General features: G+C 37.8%; 1 protein-coding gene across 1 annotated transcript in view; it reads left to right on the forward strand.

Annotated features, from left to right (window-relative positions):
• CAP1 (cyclase associated actin cytoskeleton regulatory protein 1) overlaps positions 1–18,415 on the forward strand; it is a gene marked incomplete in the record, with an annotated part of 596,089 nt that overhangs the window by 15,532 nt on the left and 562,142 nt on the right. The window contains 1 exon segment of the mRNA XM_044084805.1: positions 8,048–8,165. Coding sequence (XP_043940740.1) covers positions 8,057–8,165 — 109 coding nt within the window.

The raw sequence follows: 18,415 nt of genomic DNA on the forward strand, positions 1-18,415 counted from the left end.
TCTGCACCACACGCTTCAGAGACCTCAACCTCATTACCACAATCAACAGAACATGCTGGAGGGTACAGGTTCATAACCCAGAGACTGCCCATGCTATGGAATAGACTTCCCATACATGTCAAACAGAGCACCTCACTGGCCCTCTTCAAGAGAAATCTTGAGTGGGTGGGAAGTAGAAAATTCACCCTGGGGATCACTCAAGTGGCTCTACTTGACAGAGGCACTGGGAACTAAGGTCAGGTAGCACAATACCAGGGTAAACCTATGGACTAGGCTTGTAAAGGCTCCAGGGCCATTAACCTAGTACACACCTATGAACCTATAATTGAAAGTTCCTTGAAACCAATTCAGTTCGAAGTAGTGATGTTTTGAAAGCAGGGCATTCCTTGGTCAAAAAAGAGATTATATTAAAGGCATCTCTGGCATGGCACTGGAATGTATGTAGTAAGTGCATATCACAATAAGAAATAAACCTGGAGCTACTTGCATATCTTCAGTGAGGATAAGCCAGCAGCTTAAACACCAGCCAGAACTGAGCCTATTGGTCAAGTAGCTAAAATATACTCTGGAATCTACTTCAAAGAAATTGTAAAACCTGTCCATATTTTCTCTACCACATAGCCATCATTGCCTGGCTGTGAAGGTGCTTTGTTTCCTGAAGGCAAGTGCTAGCACAAATGTGATGTACACAAACCTGATGGTAAACATCTGTCCACAAGCAGACTTGCCTACAAGGTGTATACCTCTTCCACACGGCCCTGATGTCTTACCTTGCGACCATAGTAAAACTTCCCAGTATTGTTTAGTTTAACGGTCTTGCTTAAAGTTAACCCTCTGAAGTCCCATACCTCTGAATGAGCATAACTTAAGGCTGCCAAATCTGGTTCTTTTCAACATGCTCTCCCATGCTTTGTTCTTCTCTGGAATGCCATATTTTTGTGGGCAGTTCATCCAGAGTGTCTTTATTACTAGATGGTCACTTTCCAGCTATTGACTAATTTTTCCAGGTGTTTTGAGTGCTGTGACTGCGCAGTCATTCATAATGCACACCATAGTCCTTCAAGTGTGCAGATAGCTGCAGAGGGATAGGAAGCATCTAGTTTACTTTCACAGTATTTATTTAAGCAAGCAAGAAGCTTGATGACTGGTTATTTTCTGTACTTGTGCTTAGTTTTGTTTTGTTTTTGTGATGGCAGCAGTACCAAGTCTGGGGGCACCTATCAGTGCACCTAGTTTTTTAATTGGCCTTTTCAAGCTTGGCATACTTGATAACCTAGGCTAAAGCTACAGCTTTAGTAGTCGGAGAGATGCAAGATTTTGAATTAACACCCTTAACTAGAATGAGCCATGACATGCTCAGGATGGAACATTGTATTTTGTCATTGGCCTTTGTAGTAAGTTATCCTTTAGATGTCATAATACATCTTTGTCTCTGGATTTTTCCCTTTGGGTGGCAGTGCAGTGCAGTCTGTGCATGTATACCCGTTCTTTCTAGAGCAGTTTAAGCTGTACTGCTTCCTGGCAGTCTCTGGAAACTGGTGGACAAGTGCCTAATATATCCATGACTTCCCTACAAGTGGTTGTGTAGTGGATTGGGGGGTTTTAACTACCAGAGTGCCACTAATGTTAGTTTACCTTTGGTTAAAGTTGGTGTAGTTGCAGGCTATAAGATTGCTGATTTTATATGAGACCAATGTGTGCTATATTGTCATTTTATCTTATCCTTATTTGTTTGACCATGGAGAGTTAAGTGTGTGGCTAGGTTTTCGGTTTTGTGGGCAGGGTTACTTCCTTGCAAAGATTCTTATTTTGTTGCGGTTGGATAACTTTTATTTCAATTGTGTTCAAGCTAAGTTTTTAGCTAATTGGAGCTAATCCCGATGTGCCACAGTTGGTTTTGTTCAGTGACTACCCCATTCATCAAATCTGCTTGCCTGTCATTTAAACTCTAGGCTATAATGACTTTCCTGTTCAGGCAGAGGTGTTTTGTAAGTGTACTTTGTCTCAAAACAACTTGAAAGAAAGATTGCTGACTTTGTAGCTTGCAGCCTAATGTGCTATATTCTGGCCACTTGGTTTGGAGGTGCTGGATCTGTCAATTGTTCACTTCAATGATTAGTTGAATTAGCCAGACCAATGGCTGGGAAGACTAGGCTTGGTAGTTGCTTCTGTTCAGGATGTTTTATTCCCTTCTACAGAAGACCTATTCCAGTGCGATTTTGGGGACCTGGACAGAGTGGACTTTGCTCAACACTTGTGTAGTTTAGGTGGTGAACGAGGTGTATTCAAAATGTTTTCATACTTGTTATGATAGTAATACAGGGACTTGCTAGTGGATTTATGCAGTAAGAGAAGCCATTGTTTTGAGGCCTTTATCAAAGGCTAGCAGGGGTAGTCTCCAGATAGGACTGTTGCAGCTGCTGTGTTCTTTGCTTGTAAACTCCAGTTGCTGAATTGAAGGCTCTCTTAGGAATAGTTTTTTGTGTGTGTGGATAACTATCAGACTTTGGAAGGTGTGGCAAGCTAAGTGGGTAACCATTTAAAATGTTGGAGCCTGCTAGAGTCCTGAAGCACAAACACCAAAAAAGATGTGACTTGCATGTACTAAGTCTGATATGGCAATTTCCAAGAATATTCCCTTTTCTTTGAGGAAATCTGTGTTGGTATATAAAACCTTCAGAGGTGTGGGGGACCTGCCCCTGCAAACAAAGTTTAAAGGAGATGTTAGATATTCACTCTGATGCAATTTCAGTCTTTTTTACGGCTTGTTAACACTTGACACTTGAGTGCCAGCATTTCAATAAGGAGCCTTCTGGTGGGTTAGTGGATATGGGTTGTCCAGGTGCTTTAGCAACATGGGTGGAAAAGTGGTGACTAAGCTTAGACATTGGTAGGAGGTGGAATACTGAGTAAATACTGAGTAACTCCTGAACCCACTGGGCATGCCCTTCAATGCAGTGCCAGAAACAGTTGTTGGATTGTATCCATTTCAGTAGGATACTATTTATTGGAATAATTGTATTTCATACCTGGCAAGACAATCCATATCAAATAAAGGTAGTATGCTTAGCTGCAGAATATAGATTTTCTATATGAATAGAAGTGGGCTGCATATTGATCCCTGAGGTACATCTCTAGGAACCAGTATAAAGACAGAACATTCATTTTTGCCATCTAACTGCTTGATATCAGTTTGCCAGGCGAGTTTGCCAAGCGAGAGGGGTTGGGACGAGTCAAAGGTAGGAAGATTTTTGAAACAGTTAAGTGAGAGGCTCTCTCGCCTCCATTTCTCAGTTTGCCAAAAACATTTGACAATGTATTTGAGTTTGTTTAGATTTTTATGGTTACTGTGAAAGAGCAGTAATGGTGCTGAGTGCAGAAGCAGTGGTGTAGGAAACAAATTCTTATGACGTAATAGGAGTATGTAAGCATTTTTCTAGGGTTTTAGAAGTGGGTGGGAGTATAGTAGTTTATTTACTTACTTATTTACTTACTTACTTATTTACTTACTTACTTATTTACTTACTTATTTACTTACTTATTTACTTACTTATTTACTTACTTATTTACTTACTTATTTACTTACTTATTTACTTACTTATTTACTTACTTATTTACTTACTTATTTACTTACTTACTTATTTTTACATTTGTTAACCGGGCTAGTCCAACTGGATATATTCCCATTTTCAGTAGGGGCCCGGGGAGAAAAGCTCCACATAGAGACAAAAACAGTTACATAGTATGCAAAAAAAAAAATGAGCAGAAATAAAATGAGGTGAGAATAGACAAATATACAGTATAACATCATAGGATTCAACATTCTTGAAATAAAAGTGGAGAACTTATTTCACATTATTTAATATTTTAGGATGTAAAAAGAAAGTAAAAAGAAAAGATATTCATAGAGAAAAGAGTAGATCAGTTAAATTTTATAAACTGTCAGTAATAAGAAATGAACCAGGAGGAGGAGAAGGATATTTGAGAGGTAACACTTATAAAGTGGCGGTAGTATAACTTAAAAGTAAAAAGAAGGGAGAGGGAAGAGTAGAGGAAATTGTGGGAGTTAGTTTTAGTCGGGGTTAAAGCAAGGACATAACCAGTGATTTTTAAGGTAAATTCTAAGTTTTTGTTTGAACAGAACAGGAGATGGAATTGAAGTAAGTTCAATAGGAAGTTGATTCCAGTGTTTACCAATGGCGTTGGAGAAAAGGGAGTCACCAGCAAGGTTGTTGGATTTAGTTAAAGTTACTTGGAGTTTGCTAGAGGAGCGAAGTGAATTCAGAAACAGAGGAGAGAGAGCGTAGCCAATCAGTTCAGCAGAGGAGCTGAAACACTACGTAGTTTGGAAAGTAAGAATATGAGATTAGTGAGATAGGTGATAGCTTGTTATGCAGGTGGAAAACATAGAAGGAACAAGGTAAGTATACGAAAATAAAGGTACAAGTGATATAAAAGAAAATATAATACAGAGGGAAAAAGAAAGAGGGGTTAGAAAGTCAGCAACAACATAGTCAAGATTTAGTCGCTTAGTGTAGGTAGGAAGAAACGAAAAGGAAATACAGCAGCCAGAGCGTACAAGATGGGAAAGGAAAGACTGAAAAGTATAAAGGAAAGCAGGACGACTTAGAGATGTTGAGGGTAGCAGACACAGGTAACTCTGGCCAAGCAGGGGCATGAGGGAGTATGACACCTAACTGGAAATGAGTGGAAAGGGAGAAAAGTTACTATTGCAACGCTGGCGTGCAGGGGAGAATAAGCAACCTTAGGTGGTTCCACGTGAGTGCCGCTCACAGTAGGATACCTATCAATTACAGTATAAACAAAATGGACATACAGCAAAATCACTTTTCTGCTTAGAAATTAGGACCAGCACTTGAGAGGTAGTTAGGGTGCTTCCTGGGTGCCGACACAAAAAGGCCTGTATTGTAGCTTCAAGGAGACCACTGTATACGCCAGCAGGGAGGGGACAACCCAAATGAGGAGCACTAGACTTCAATGAGGCAGCACACCACACGGTCGACCAGGGAGATATCTAATGTAGAACAGGAGGATATCTGTAACTGGAGTACTCTGTGGGTGTTCCACATTTTGTTTAATGGTATAATATAGGCCTTTTTCTAGATAGCAGGATGTGATATTACTTTGTGGACTTTTCTTAGTATAGAGATGGAGGCGAGTGCATCTGCAGCCATAGGGTGGTGGTGCTTGGTCTGAGGAGATAGATGTAAGGGGGGGTTAAGGAGAAGTGGTCTGTGCGAGTGTTGACTTTGTGGCAGATATTATTTGTATAATGTAGATATAGCCTGTGTAAAAGTGTGTATGTCATTAGCAGTTTTGATGAAGTTAAGACTTTCCAAAATAGTTGAGCATTCTTTTGATGGGCTTCCTGCAAGTTTGTATCTTCTAACTTGATATGTTTGGCAGTGTTTCTAAAGTATTGGAAAGTTTTGGGTATGCCATGCTTTCCAGGCCTAGTAAGTTTTTTGTGGTATAGCTAAAGGATGGGGCTTGATATTATTTTTCCTCATTTTGTTCCAAGGGGGGCATACTTTTTTAGTATGGTGTTTAAATGCATTATTGAAGTCTATAATATATGATGGAAATATTTTTAGCAGGGTCCAGTCATACAGGTGTAACATGGATGTGGAGTTTGTCAACCTGTTTGTAGTGGTGATTTTATTAGCAAATTGTGAGTACTGTGCAAAGCTAGGTGGATGGCTGCGAAGGGTTTTGGGAAAGGTATAAGTTGAGGTGGTAGGACTTGAGGCAAGTACCCAGTCTAGAACATATGCTTTTGTTTGAGAATTTAATTGTAGCTTGTTGTGTTAATCTGTGTAAACCCATGGAGGCTTAGTACTGGGAGTGTTGGCTGCGGTTTGGGACCTGTCAGTGTCTTTTACCATAGAATATTTTTGGGGGGGGGTTGTGGTATACTGAAGGTGGCCCAGGACTGACATTTTATTAGCAATACAAACATTATTACCAGGGGGGTGTGTACAGCAATGCTACATTCTTTTAGTTTGTCAGATCTAAAAATGTCTTGTTGGGAGAATTTCATTGTTTGCTATCTGGTTTTAGCTAGGTTTCAGTGGTTACAAGAATGTCTGTGATGTGCTATAAATGCAGGTAGGCAAGTTTTTTTGTTACTCATTGGGTCAATGCTGACAAGCTTTATCTGTGATGCTTTAGAGTTGCAGAGTTGGCAGTAGTGGGGTGGTAGTTTTGAAGTGTAGCATTTGAGCTATTTGTATACACAGTACCTGGATTTGTGTGGAGTGTTGCCACTTGGTAGAAGAGTGGTTTGGCATAGAAATAGCCATTTTTGTGTTATTCTTGGGTCTGCTTTTTAATATTTATACATTTTTGTTTCTAAAGGTGTTTGAGGAAATGGTAAGAGTGTGAAGGCTGTAAATTCCGCTAGTGATGTGGGCATCCTCCAAGAGGGTCTCACCCAAACAAATGATTGGTGCCAGAAACATGGTGTCACGCTAAAAAATGCATCATCCCCTTTTGGGGGAGAGTGACGTCACCACAAAATATCACATTAACATCCTACACACACAATCAGTTGTGAGGGATTTAGTCACCCTGGTTGATAGCAACCTGACTTTTGACCACCATGTTTCCATTGTACATAAAACTTTCTACATGGCTCACCTCATAAGTTAAAGGTGTCTCATCTAGGGACAAGGTCATAACATCCCTGTATTCTTCCTTATAAGGCCCATTACTGAGTGCAATGTTCGTTCAGCATGTACCTTGCAAAGTGCATGCAGCAGCTGGAGAGACCGCAGAGGTTCCTCACCAGGAGAATCCAGGGCTTCACTAGTCTACCATACACAGGCTAAAAGCCCTGTCCCTCTACTCGGATTCATACACACTCTTCAGAGATTACCTCTGTCTGGCATACAAGCTGTTCTCCGGGACTCTGCCTTGATGGGACTGCTGCATATCTGAAAGTCAAGCTCCACCTGAGTAGCCCGCATGCATACTATCCCCCTGGTCTGTGACATCAATAGAACTTGTTGGCAGGACAAACTTGTGTCTCGGACTCCCCCATCTGTGGAATAGACTCCTTTTCCACGTCAGTGTATCTCTAAGTGCAACCGGGATAACTGGATGGGAAACAGAAAATGCATCCCTGGGGTCCCACCTGTGTTCCTGCTGGCAGGGGCAGTGGGTACTGACTTGACTAAACATGGGTTAGGCTTATATGGGTCTGTGGGCCAATAGCCTAGTAACTTCGGTGATCATATGTGGGTAGACTGGGATGGTATATGGGATTTCAGAAGTGAAGCTGTTCATGGATTTGGGAGTGTAGGCATGTGTTCTATGGTAAATAGTATAAGGAGAGCAGGTACCTGGAGTAACATGGTGACAGGTGCAGTGTAAGGAGAGCAGGTACCTGGAGTAACCTGGGGTAACATGGTGACCATTTGTTGGTGAATGACTGCACTTTTTTTTTTTTTTCTCGTGGCCTGCTGAAATTAAATGAACTTCTGAAGTACGTGGAGTGTACAAAATATATTTTGAGGCAGCATGAGAGCACTTGTTGTTGATGTCCTGTTTTGTAATCTCTGCTGGGATTTTTCAGTTCTGTAACATGGATTACAGCTCACTAATCGCAAGTTACTAGTTTATGAATCTAATTGAAGAGTGAAAATTAATTTGAGTATCTTTGGGCATACCTCTCAACCTCTGACAAAGCCGAAATAATAGTGGTGGGGGTGAGACAAAGAACCAAAGTAGAGGATAACTTTTTTTTTTAAATATTGCTGTTAAACTTAGTTGCTGGTGTAACCAGTTTTGCATTAGCATGCATTTCCTGAAGGATATGAAGTCCTGAAATACAAATCTCTCAAATTACTTCAGCCCACGACAACCAGAAAACCACAAATTTTTAGTTTGGGATGGACAAAAAAAATAATTGGCAAAAATTGTGAAATGTGGGTATTGAGAGAGATGCCTAAGAATGTGCTTACAGCTTACTTAAATGCGATGCAGTAACAGTCACAAATTGTTTTGCCTTTTTTTATCCCTACAGTTTGCAAACATGGCAGATCTGCACACACTTGTGGAGAGATTGGAGAAAGTTGTTGAAAGGCTGGAAGTAGTGTCTCAGTCTGGGTTTTCTGGAGGAGATGGAGGTGGCGCCTGTGAAGGTAAGAGACTTGATAAATACCAATAGCTATGATAGTGCAGCTCTTCCCCAACTTCCAGTCTTATGTGAATAGTTTGCCGTTGCACGTGTGTGTGTGTGTGTGTGTGTGTGTGTGTGTGTGTGTGTGTGTGTGTGTGTGTGTGTGTGTGTGTGTGTGTGTGTGTGTGTGTGTGTGTGTGTGTGTGTGTGTGTGTCTAATAGAGGGATATATGTCACGCACACTATTAAAAACTCAATGTGGTGTAAGACTGGATTCCAGACTGAGAGACTGACAGCAGGAGCTTATTTAACTTTGGAAGTGGAGGAGCTGGAGGGGGTGAGGTGGCAGTCTTCAACCAGGGCATACCATAGCATGTTAGCAGGGGGTGTGAACAGGATTGTCAAGGGTGTTGTGGGTAATACTGATACCTCGCTCTGCCTAGCCAAGAGTTGTTTCCTCATCCCACTTCTAAACTATGTATGCAGTGTTGCCACAACACCAGCACCAGGTAATGAGACCTGTATGCTCAAACCACTCTGTGGAGACTCTCTGAATTTTTATATTGCCTAGTCTGGTGTTTTGTTAAGGTCTTTGTTGTGTGCTATCTTACAGCGAGACTCTCCTTATGCATGAGTGGATTGTCACATTCTACATGTTATACTGCATCGGTTGTCACATGCACTGGTGGTGATGCCACCCACTTCAACTCTGAAATGCATATTTATAAATTGTTCGCTATAAATGTATTGCACGTTTCTTTGAGAAACATTTTGAAATCATTGTTCATATGCACATAAACGTGTGTACTATACATATGTATTACATGTATACAATGTGTACACTATCTTAATGCACATTCCCTCCCAACCTTCGTCCCTGTACTGGAAATGCTGCAGAAACAACTTATTTATGAGTATTGCCCAGAAGCATTTAATAAAACTTTCAGCACTGTATTTTCCCTAGCACATATTTTTTACTGCTGCTCCTGCCTTCTTGCCTTTTATATTGCCAGTAGTTTTCAAATGCAGAATGAGAACTTTACTCGGTTATCACTGCCTGTTAAAAACAAGACCGTTGCATGGCAAGACATGGGAATGTGAATTGGCATGGAGTAATATGCATCTAAGGAATAAACTAAATGAAATATCTACTTTGCCACATTGTCTGGCAGTAGAGGTAGTGTATACAAGGGGTTTACTTGGCCACAATTGTCAGTGCAGCAAATAACTGTCTATCCAGTTGTGTGTCTGCCTGTATGACCCCAGGAAGGTGAATCCTGATGTAAAATATCACCCTGTTTGATCCACTGAACACTGACAGGACAGACTTGCAGGTTTTAAACAATGTGTGGTTCGTGGCCATAAAATACCAAATTTGGACACTCATTTGGTATGAGTCTGCTTGGGAGCTACCCATCTGGATGAACATTGTGGTATTTGTGTGGCTTTTGGACATTTAGTATTAGTAGAGAGAAGAAGCAAATTGGTGATTTAAGGGGTTCCTCTTTGCTTCTGTGGGAGAATTTCTCCTGGCTCAGATGTTGTCCTCTGCTGGGTTTTTTTTTTTTTTTTTTTTTTTGTTCCCAAGGTTGAAAAAAAGTTGAGAAAGCCAAGGCACCGAAAAAGCTGTCCCCAAATCATTCTCCTTTGGCTTTATCACCAAAGATTTCAAAACTTTCAGATTTGATCTTCACATTGGAGCTTCACTGAATCAAAAAAGAGGCTTAGGGATTTCCTTCTCCTTCCTCAGCATAGGCCTTTGGCTATAGCTCCTGTATTAGATATTGTTGATGTGTTTTCAGAATCGAGCATGGCTTCTGATTCCCTACCTCCGGCTCCTAGTAAGCCAGACAGATATTACAGGGTTCCTGACTCCCACAAATTTCTATTCAAAAATCCTGCTGCTGATCCTGAGACTATATCAAATACGTCCCGGCACTATTAAGGCTGTCCTTTATCTCTCGCTTTTTCTGCTGAACCTCCGTAGTACTTTACCAGCATAGACCACGAATAACGGATAGTTTAAAAACTAAATTCTTTAATATAAACAACCAAAACAAACATGAAAACACCTCAGATTTAGCGCTTTCATCTCCCAAAGCGGAGACTTCTTCAGAATCTAATTGTAAACTAATCCCAACAGTCTTTTATATTGTTCATTGATTCCCAATAGTAGTTGATTGATTAATCAATCAATGTTAAAATTTAAATTTAAAAGGGCACTTCATCTTCATGGTGAACCATATAAAGATGCAATTGATAGTACAAAATAAAATATTCAAGATATTACATTCTTTAAAAATACTGAATGAGTAAATAAGTGCATAAATAAATAATTAAATAAATAAATATTTAAATAATTAATAAAATATCTTGATGCTGATGAAAAGACATATGTTATACAATAACTAATAAAATGAATGCAATATAAATATGTATATATAAATAATTAAATAAATAATTATATATAAATATATATATATCTTAAATATGAATAATAAATATGAATAATAAAATATATATATATATTGATTTGATAAATTTGTATAAATGGTAAAATAATTAAATTAATTCTATACAAAAAATTCCATGACGGTAGATAATAGTATCTTAAATTGTTTAAGAACTTCTAATATACGAACCGCCAACAAGACATTCAAGGCAACATATTCAAAAAAACATTTCAAAAAACATTTCAAAAACACCTCAAAATCCATTACAAAAACCACTTCAAAGAACCTTCAAAGAACCTTTCAAAGAACATTGTGGGACCAGTTATGTCTTATTGTTGCAACATCCCTATCAATATTTTAATCACCTTTTTTCTTAATATATTATATATCATTTTAACATAACATTTTAATACATATATATATATATATATATATATATATATATATATGTAAATAATATATATAAAAGTATATATAAAAGTATAAATATACACATGTGTAACACTAAAAAGGCATTTTATAAGACATTTTATGAACATTTTATAACATTTTAATTTTTGGGTCATTGGCTAATATTTTCAGTGCAGGGGTGATAGATATATGGTCATTCAGACCCCAATTACCACAGGCATCAAGTCTGAGTTGCCATATCATCTCCCTGTATTCAACTTTGGTTGGCGGAGAAATGCGAGTACAAGGGACAATAACCAGCATTTTAATAGGAACAATGACAGGGATGATCCTGCTATCTTCAATAACTACAGAGACTTGGATTTTGATGTATGGCTTAATAAGTCATTCACGCGAAGCGGAAAAGGAAAAGATAAACCAGGTACCAGGGAAACAGTTAATACGGTTACGTATGAAGACAAATGTAAGGACTTTAAGAAACTTTTATTTAAATACAAGTCCTTAACTGTAGAAAATTGGTACCTTGAAAAGTGTGTGAAAGAAAAGATAGTCCCTAAGGGGCTTAGAATTAATAAATTTCCCAATAGTAGTTTTAATGATGAAATGTTTTTTTAAAAAAGTATGTGACATTTTAAATGAGTGTGGACTGTCAATTTTAAGGGCAATGATTCAATACAATACTGAAGTCTTGGAGAAACTGAAAAATGACATCGATAAAATTCATGTTGATATTAATAATGATTTATTGCATTCTTTGGAGGAGTATAAGGTGGTATATTACAGAACGCTGCATGATGCTGATATGGCAGCAAACACTAACATTAACCGTAAATTAAAGAAATTGGATAGGGACATTTTAGTTTATGAAAAGGGTAATGCATATAACCTGGGAAAACCAATCCCTAATCAGAGGTCTAGTAACTATTTTAAACCTCCCTTTCAGTACAGGAACAATAACCATTTCCAACAAAGAGGGGCTTTTAGAGATAAACAATGGGAACGTGAAGCAATAGATGTAAATAATCAAACGTATTATGACCAATTCCCAAACCTTGAAGGGGCAGGTAGTATGATTAACAATGATGCCCCCGTGGAAACAGAAGAAATAAGGAGATCGGAGAGGTTGAGAAATAGAAACCAGCAGACCTCTTATGCACAAGCTACATCAGGAAATAATGCAGGGTTGGGGAGGGGATATCGTGAGCAGAATTTTCATTAACCCCTGCCCCTGAACTATTACATGATTTAGATATTGAACATATTACTGATGCTGATGACACTGATTTTAATGGGATTTTAAATACTTATAACAATTTTAACATTTTTAACTACACAGATATTAATGTTGATAGAAGTTTTTTTGAATTGTTTATAAAGGGTTTTACTTTTGTTCCAGTGGTAAAACCTAGTATTGACAAATTCATCCTGGATATTAAATTATTTACACGTAAACTAAACTTTAGGCACATATTTAACGATAGAGCTGAACATAATAAGATGAACCTGTTAGCTAGGCGTAGCACATACAACCCACCCTTACAATATGAAATTTTGAATTTTGAAAGATGTATAACTAATAAAATTCGGGACGAACATAAAGTAAGAAATAGGGTGCAAAGTAATTTGGATAAAAAGGAAAAGAAATTATTACATGAATTAAGTAACAATAACAAAATACGTGTGATGAAGCCAGATAAGGGGGGAGGTATAGTCATTATGGACAAATGGGACTATACCAAGAGAATGAAAGATATTTTGGACAAGGACCACCAGTATTGTTTGGTGACCAAAAATGAGATAAACATACTATACAGAAAGATAGATTTAATTTTAGATGATGATTTGTTCTGTGGTATGATAGATCTCGAGTTACACAAGTTTTTAACAGTATCAAAACCAGTTATACCTGCAATCTTTGGTATACCGAAGATACACAAGTCAGTGGTGGACCCCCCCATGAGACCCATAGTGGCTTCGCAAGGATCAAAAACTCAGACCATGGCAATTTACGTAGACACTATGATCAAGGAATTTTATGACAGATATGATCATATAATTAAAGATTCATGGGATTTCTTGACAAAAATTAGTGAGAGTGCCTACAGTGATGGAACATTTTATAACAGTAGATGTTAAAGATTTATTTTCTGTCATTCCACAAACCATTGGTATGGAATGGTTTGAAGAGGTTCTTACAGAAATGAAATTTCTTACACCTATTCAATATAGAATTGTCCTAGAATGTATGGAATTGGTGATAAAATATAATTTTGTATACTTTGAAGGTGACTACTACCACCAAAAAGAAGGGGTAGCGATGGGGTCTGCCTGTGCCCCAGTGTATGCTAATATAATTGTTACACTGGGAAAAACAATATGTTTTCAAATCTGTGTATAATCAATACATTGTCAAGTACTTCAGGTTCCTGGATGATATCTTTATTCTATGGAATGGAAGTAGGGAGGATATAATGGAATTTTTAGAGTATATTAATCATACTACTTCTTTTTTGAGTTTCGTGCATCAAATAGAAAAGGATGAAATACACTTCCTAGATATTAAGTTGAGTAAAGATAAAGTAAGAAAATGTTACAAATCAAATGTATTTAGGAAGGAACACTTCTCAAACACTTACCTCCATTACTGTAGTGACCATCCATACCAATTAAAGAAAAATGTGGTTAAGGGACAAATGATCAGGATGGTGAGGATGATATCAGAGGAAGAAGATTTTTTGAAGGAAATGAAATATGTGGAGACAATGTTTATTGAAAGAGGTTATCCTAAGGAAATTATAATACCCATAAAAGAATATGTAACGCAGGGAAGGCAGACTAGATATAAACCTCTGATGTGTAAGAGGGATAACATTACAAGTGACAATGGGACAAATAACAACAATAATGTTAATATTGCCAATGTTAATATTGATAGTGGCAATGTAAAAAACGTGAACACCATACCTTACTATCACTTACTACAAAGATATTGGGTGGTTGAAGAAGAGCATTTATGAAGTTTTGAACATGTTCAGAAATATGGCAGTAAAAACTGATGTTTTTAAGAGTGAGCTTAAAATCAGTTTTAGAAGAAACATGAATATTAAGAACACTCTGGAGAGAAAGAAAACCGAGAAGGAAGGGACTAGTAAAAAGTATGGGACTTAAGTGTGGCCGATGTGCACAATGTCCATATATTACAGAAACAAAGGAACTAACACTACCTAACTTACATTTGACCCTAAAGGCTAAGAAATACAGTACCTGTTATTCCAAAGGTGTTGTATACTTAGTTATGTGTAAAGCGTGTCAAAAATATTATATTGGGAAAACTGAAAGGCACCTTAGAAATAGAATATACGAGCACATAAGAGATATAAACAGGCACAATGACAATAATGCTTTATATCGACATGCAATAGTGTAAAAAAGCTCATTATAAATTTTGGGTATTGGAAGTGGTAGAATGTATGGAACGAGGGGGTGATTGGGAAACCAAAGTTGAATACAGGGAGATGATATGGCAACTCAGACTTGATGCCTGTGGTAATTGGGGTCTGAATGACCATATATCTATCACCCCTGCACTGAAAATATTAGCCAATGACCCAAAAATTAAAATGTTATAAAATGTCTTATAAAATGCCTTTTTAGTGTTACACATGCGTATGTGTATATTTATACTTTTATATATATTATTTACTTATATATGTATATATGTATATATATATATATATATATATATATATATATATATATATATATATATATATATATATATATATATATATATATATATGTATTAAAATGTTATGTTAAAATGATATATAATATATTAAGAAAAAAGGTGATTAAAATATTGATAGGGATGTTGCAACAATAAGACATAACTGGTCCCACAATGTTTTTTGAAAATGTTTTTTGAAAATGTTTTTTGAAAATGTTTTTTGAAAATGTTTTTTGAAAATGTTTTTTGAAAATGTTTTTTGAAAATGTTTTTTGAAAATGTTGCCTTGAATGTCTTGTTGGCGGTTCGTATATTAGAAGTTCTTAAACAATTTAAGATACTATTATCTACTGTCATGGAATTTTTTGTATAGAATTAATTTAATTATTTTACCATTTATCAAATCAATATATTTATATTTTATTATTTATATTTATTATTCATATTTAAGATATATATATATATATATATATATATATATATATATATTTATATATAATTATTTATTTAATTATTTATATATACATATTTATATTGCATTCATTTTATTAGTTATCGTATAACATATGTCTTTTCATCAGCATCAAGATATTTTATTAATTATTTAAATATTTATTTATTTAATTTATTTATGCACTTATTTACTCATTCAGTATTTTTAAAGAATGTAATATCTTGAATATTTTATTTTGTACTATCAATTGCATCTTTATATGGTTCAACATGAAGATGAAGTGCCCTTTTAAATTTAAATTTTAACATTGTATTAAGCAATTAATCAATCAACTACTATTGGGAATCAATGAACAATATAAAAGACTGTTGGGATTAGTTTACAATTAGATTCTGAAGAAGTCTCCGCTTTGGGAGATGAAAGCGCTAAATCTGAGGTGTTTCATGTTTGTTTTGGTTGTTTATATTAAAGAATTTAGTTTTTAAACTATCCGTTATTCGTGGTCTATGCTGGTAAAGTACTACGGAGGTTCAGCAGAAAAAGCGAGAGATAAAGGACAGCCTTAATAGTGCTGGGACGTATTTGGTGTTTGGTGACATATTCTGCTTGGTTACAAGTTTCTAGTGATCCTGAGACTATATCACAGGGTCCCAAAGATGTAAAGGCCTCAACAGCCAAAAATCCTACCCCCTCTGATAGAGATTCCAGGGCGCTGGATAGATGGGGAAAGAAGGTTTATACGTCTGCAACCTTGGCAATTGGTGCCTTAAACTGCCAGTTTTATATGCTTAAATATCAACAGCATGTTATGGGCTTATTGAAACAGAAAATTATATTGATTTCTGTGTGGAAAATAAAGAATTACAGGAATTATTGCATGCAGCAGAACAGGTTGGAAAGCATACTTTACAATGTGGTTTTGATTTCTTTGGAGGCCTCTTGCAGGACCGCAGTTACTGGATCTGTGATTAGAAGGCATTCCTGGCTCAAGGAGCAAAATCTGCCTAATCATGTTAAAGCTAAATTGTTGGATCCTGCTTTACAAGATGATACTCTGGTAATAAGGCAGAAGAGGTTTTAAAGAAAATGGAAGACAAAGCTAAATCTATGCAAACTGTATAAGATTTCTTAGCCACCCAGGTTCAGTAGACACTGGCCTACTAAAAACTGGTCCTTTCCTGCGTCCAACAGAGCCTCTCAAGGCAAATCCAGGCGCTCAAAAGGCTCTAGATACCAATCACAGGGTTCTTACAGGTCAAAGCAATGGAGTGCCTCCACCTCCAAATCTGGAGGAAACAAAGCACAGCCCTACAGTAAGCGGTCTCCTTGACTTCCCGCTACCTTCACCAAGCACTTGTCTCTTGGCAGCCCCCTTGGGGGGAAAATTAGCACTTCATGCTCAAAATTGGCATTTAATTGCCCAGGACAAGTTGTTATTAAACATAGTATAGCAGGGGTACAGATTTCATTTCCATACTTTGCCAATTCCAAATGGTTGGCCAGATCTGCCACAATCAATGGGCAGAGGCTCAGAAACAAGTTGCGTCCCTCATGGAGATGGGGACTATTCAGCCAGTACCAGAACAGGAAAAAGGACAAAGTTTTTATTCAAGGCTGTTCTGGTACCTAGAAAAGACCATGCATGGCGTCCAATACTGGACTTATTGATCACTTACTTGGACATTTCCAAACGTCAAAATGCTGACTTTACAACAGCTACTGCCTGTGCTGGGCAGGAACGCTTGGTTAGTGACTCTGGACTTGAGAGGCATACCTGCGTATCTCAATAAGGGAATTGTGCAGAAGATACCTCCGCTTCAAGGCAGGTTTATTGCATTACCAATTCTCTGCACTGCCCTTTGGCTTATCTACTGCGCCTAGGATCTTTACAAAGTGCCTAGCACCAGTAATTGCATTTTGCAGACAAAGAAGCATACAAATTTATCCTTACCTGGACGACTGTCTCATTCAAGTAGCTAACAAGGACATTCTTCTACAACATCTGGCTTTTGTAAAAAGGCTTCTAACATGCCTAGGGTACATGATAAACAAAAAGAAATCACAACTGATACCCTCTCAAATTACGTTCCTGGGTGCAAGCTTGAATGCAACTGCCTAGATGGCTTACCTTATGCCAGACAAACAAAGGCAACAGACAACATACTTCAAACAGATGGCAACAAAAACCAAGTTATCTGCAAGACAAATTCTGCAGGCTTTGGGATTCATGGCATCCTGCATTCTAATAATTCCATATGCAAGACTGCATATGAGGAAACTTCAATGGTACCTAAAAAGTTTATGGATTGTCACATTCTACATGTTACACTGCATCTGTTGTCACATGCACTGGTAGTGATGCCACCCACTTCAACTCTGAAATGCATGTCACAGTCTGGAAACAATGATTCCTCATTCCCTGCCTACAACAGGAGTTTCTTTGGTGGGCAGAGATGGGACTGTCATTCACTCTACCCCCTGCCACCCAAACCCTAACTACAGACGCATCGGACTATGCTTGGGGGGTTCACCTGGTGGGGAGATGCATTCAGGGCATATGGAGCCCAAAACAAGTGCATATGCATATCAACCAGAAAGAGATGCTATTGGTTCAGAATGCTCAGACAGCCTTCAAGGACTTATATACAGGACAACTACTTATTTAAAGACCGACAACACCATAGTTATTTGGTACATAAGCAGTGGGGTACACATTCCTACCCCCTTTGCAGACTAGCCATGGCATTGTGGAACACAGCCTTGACTTACCAAGTACATCTTCAAGCTCGATTCCTGCCAGGAAAACAAAATACTCTGGCAGACGACCTAAGCAGAAATCTTATGGACCCGCATGAGTGGAAACTGGATCCACAAATCTTCAGCATGGTAACACAGAAATGGGGGAGCCCAGACCTCTATTTGCCTCTCCCCAAAATTATCAACTGGACAAATTCTGCATAAGGGCTTATCACAGACCAGCATGGAAAGTGGATGTGCCCTATCCTTAAGTTGGAAAAACCTTCAGTCTATGCTTTCCCCCTCTGCCTCTTCTCTCCAAGGTCTTATTAGTCGGACAGGAAAGAACAAAAATGATCGTAATTGCTCCGGACTGGCCTCACCCGCACTGGTACCCAATCCTAAGGAATATGTCTCAACTCCCTCCTTGGTACTTGCCTCAAATACCTCGTGTAATGTCTCTGCAGAACAATCCGATTCTGCACACCCAG

Source organism: Protopterus annectens, chromosome 1.part1, assembly GCF_019279795.1.
Source record: "Protopterus annectens isolate FY-2018-M chromosome 1.part1, PAN1.0, whole genome shotgun sequence".
Classification (NCBI taxonomy): domain Eukaryota; kingdom Metazoa; phylum Chordata; order Ceratodontiformes; family Protopteridae; genus Protopterus; species Protopterus annectens.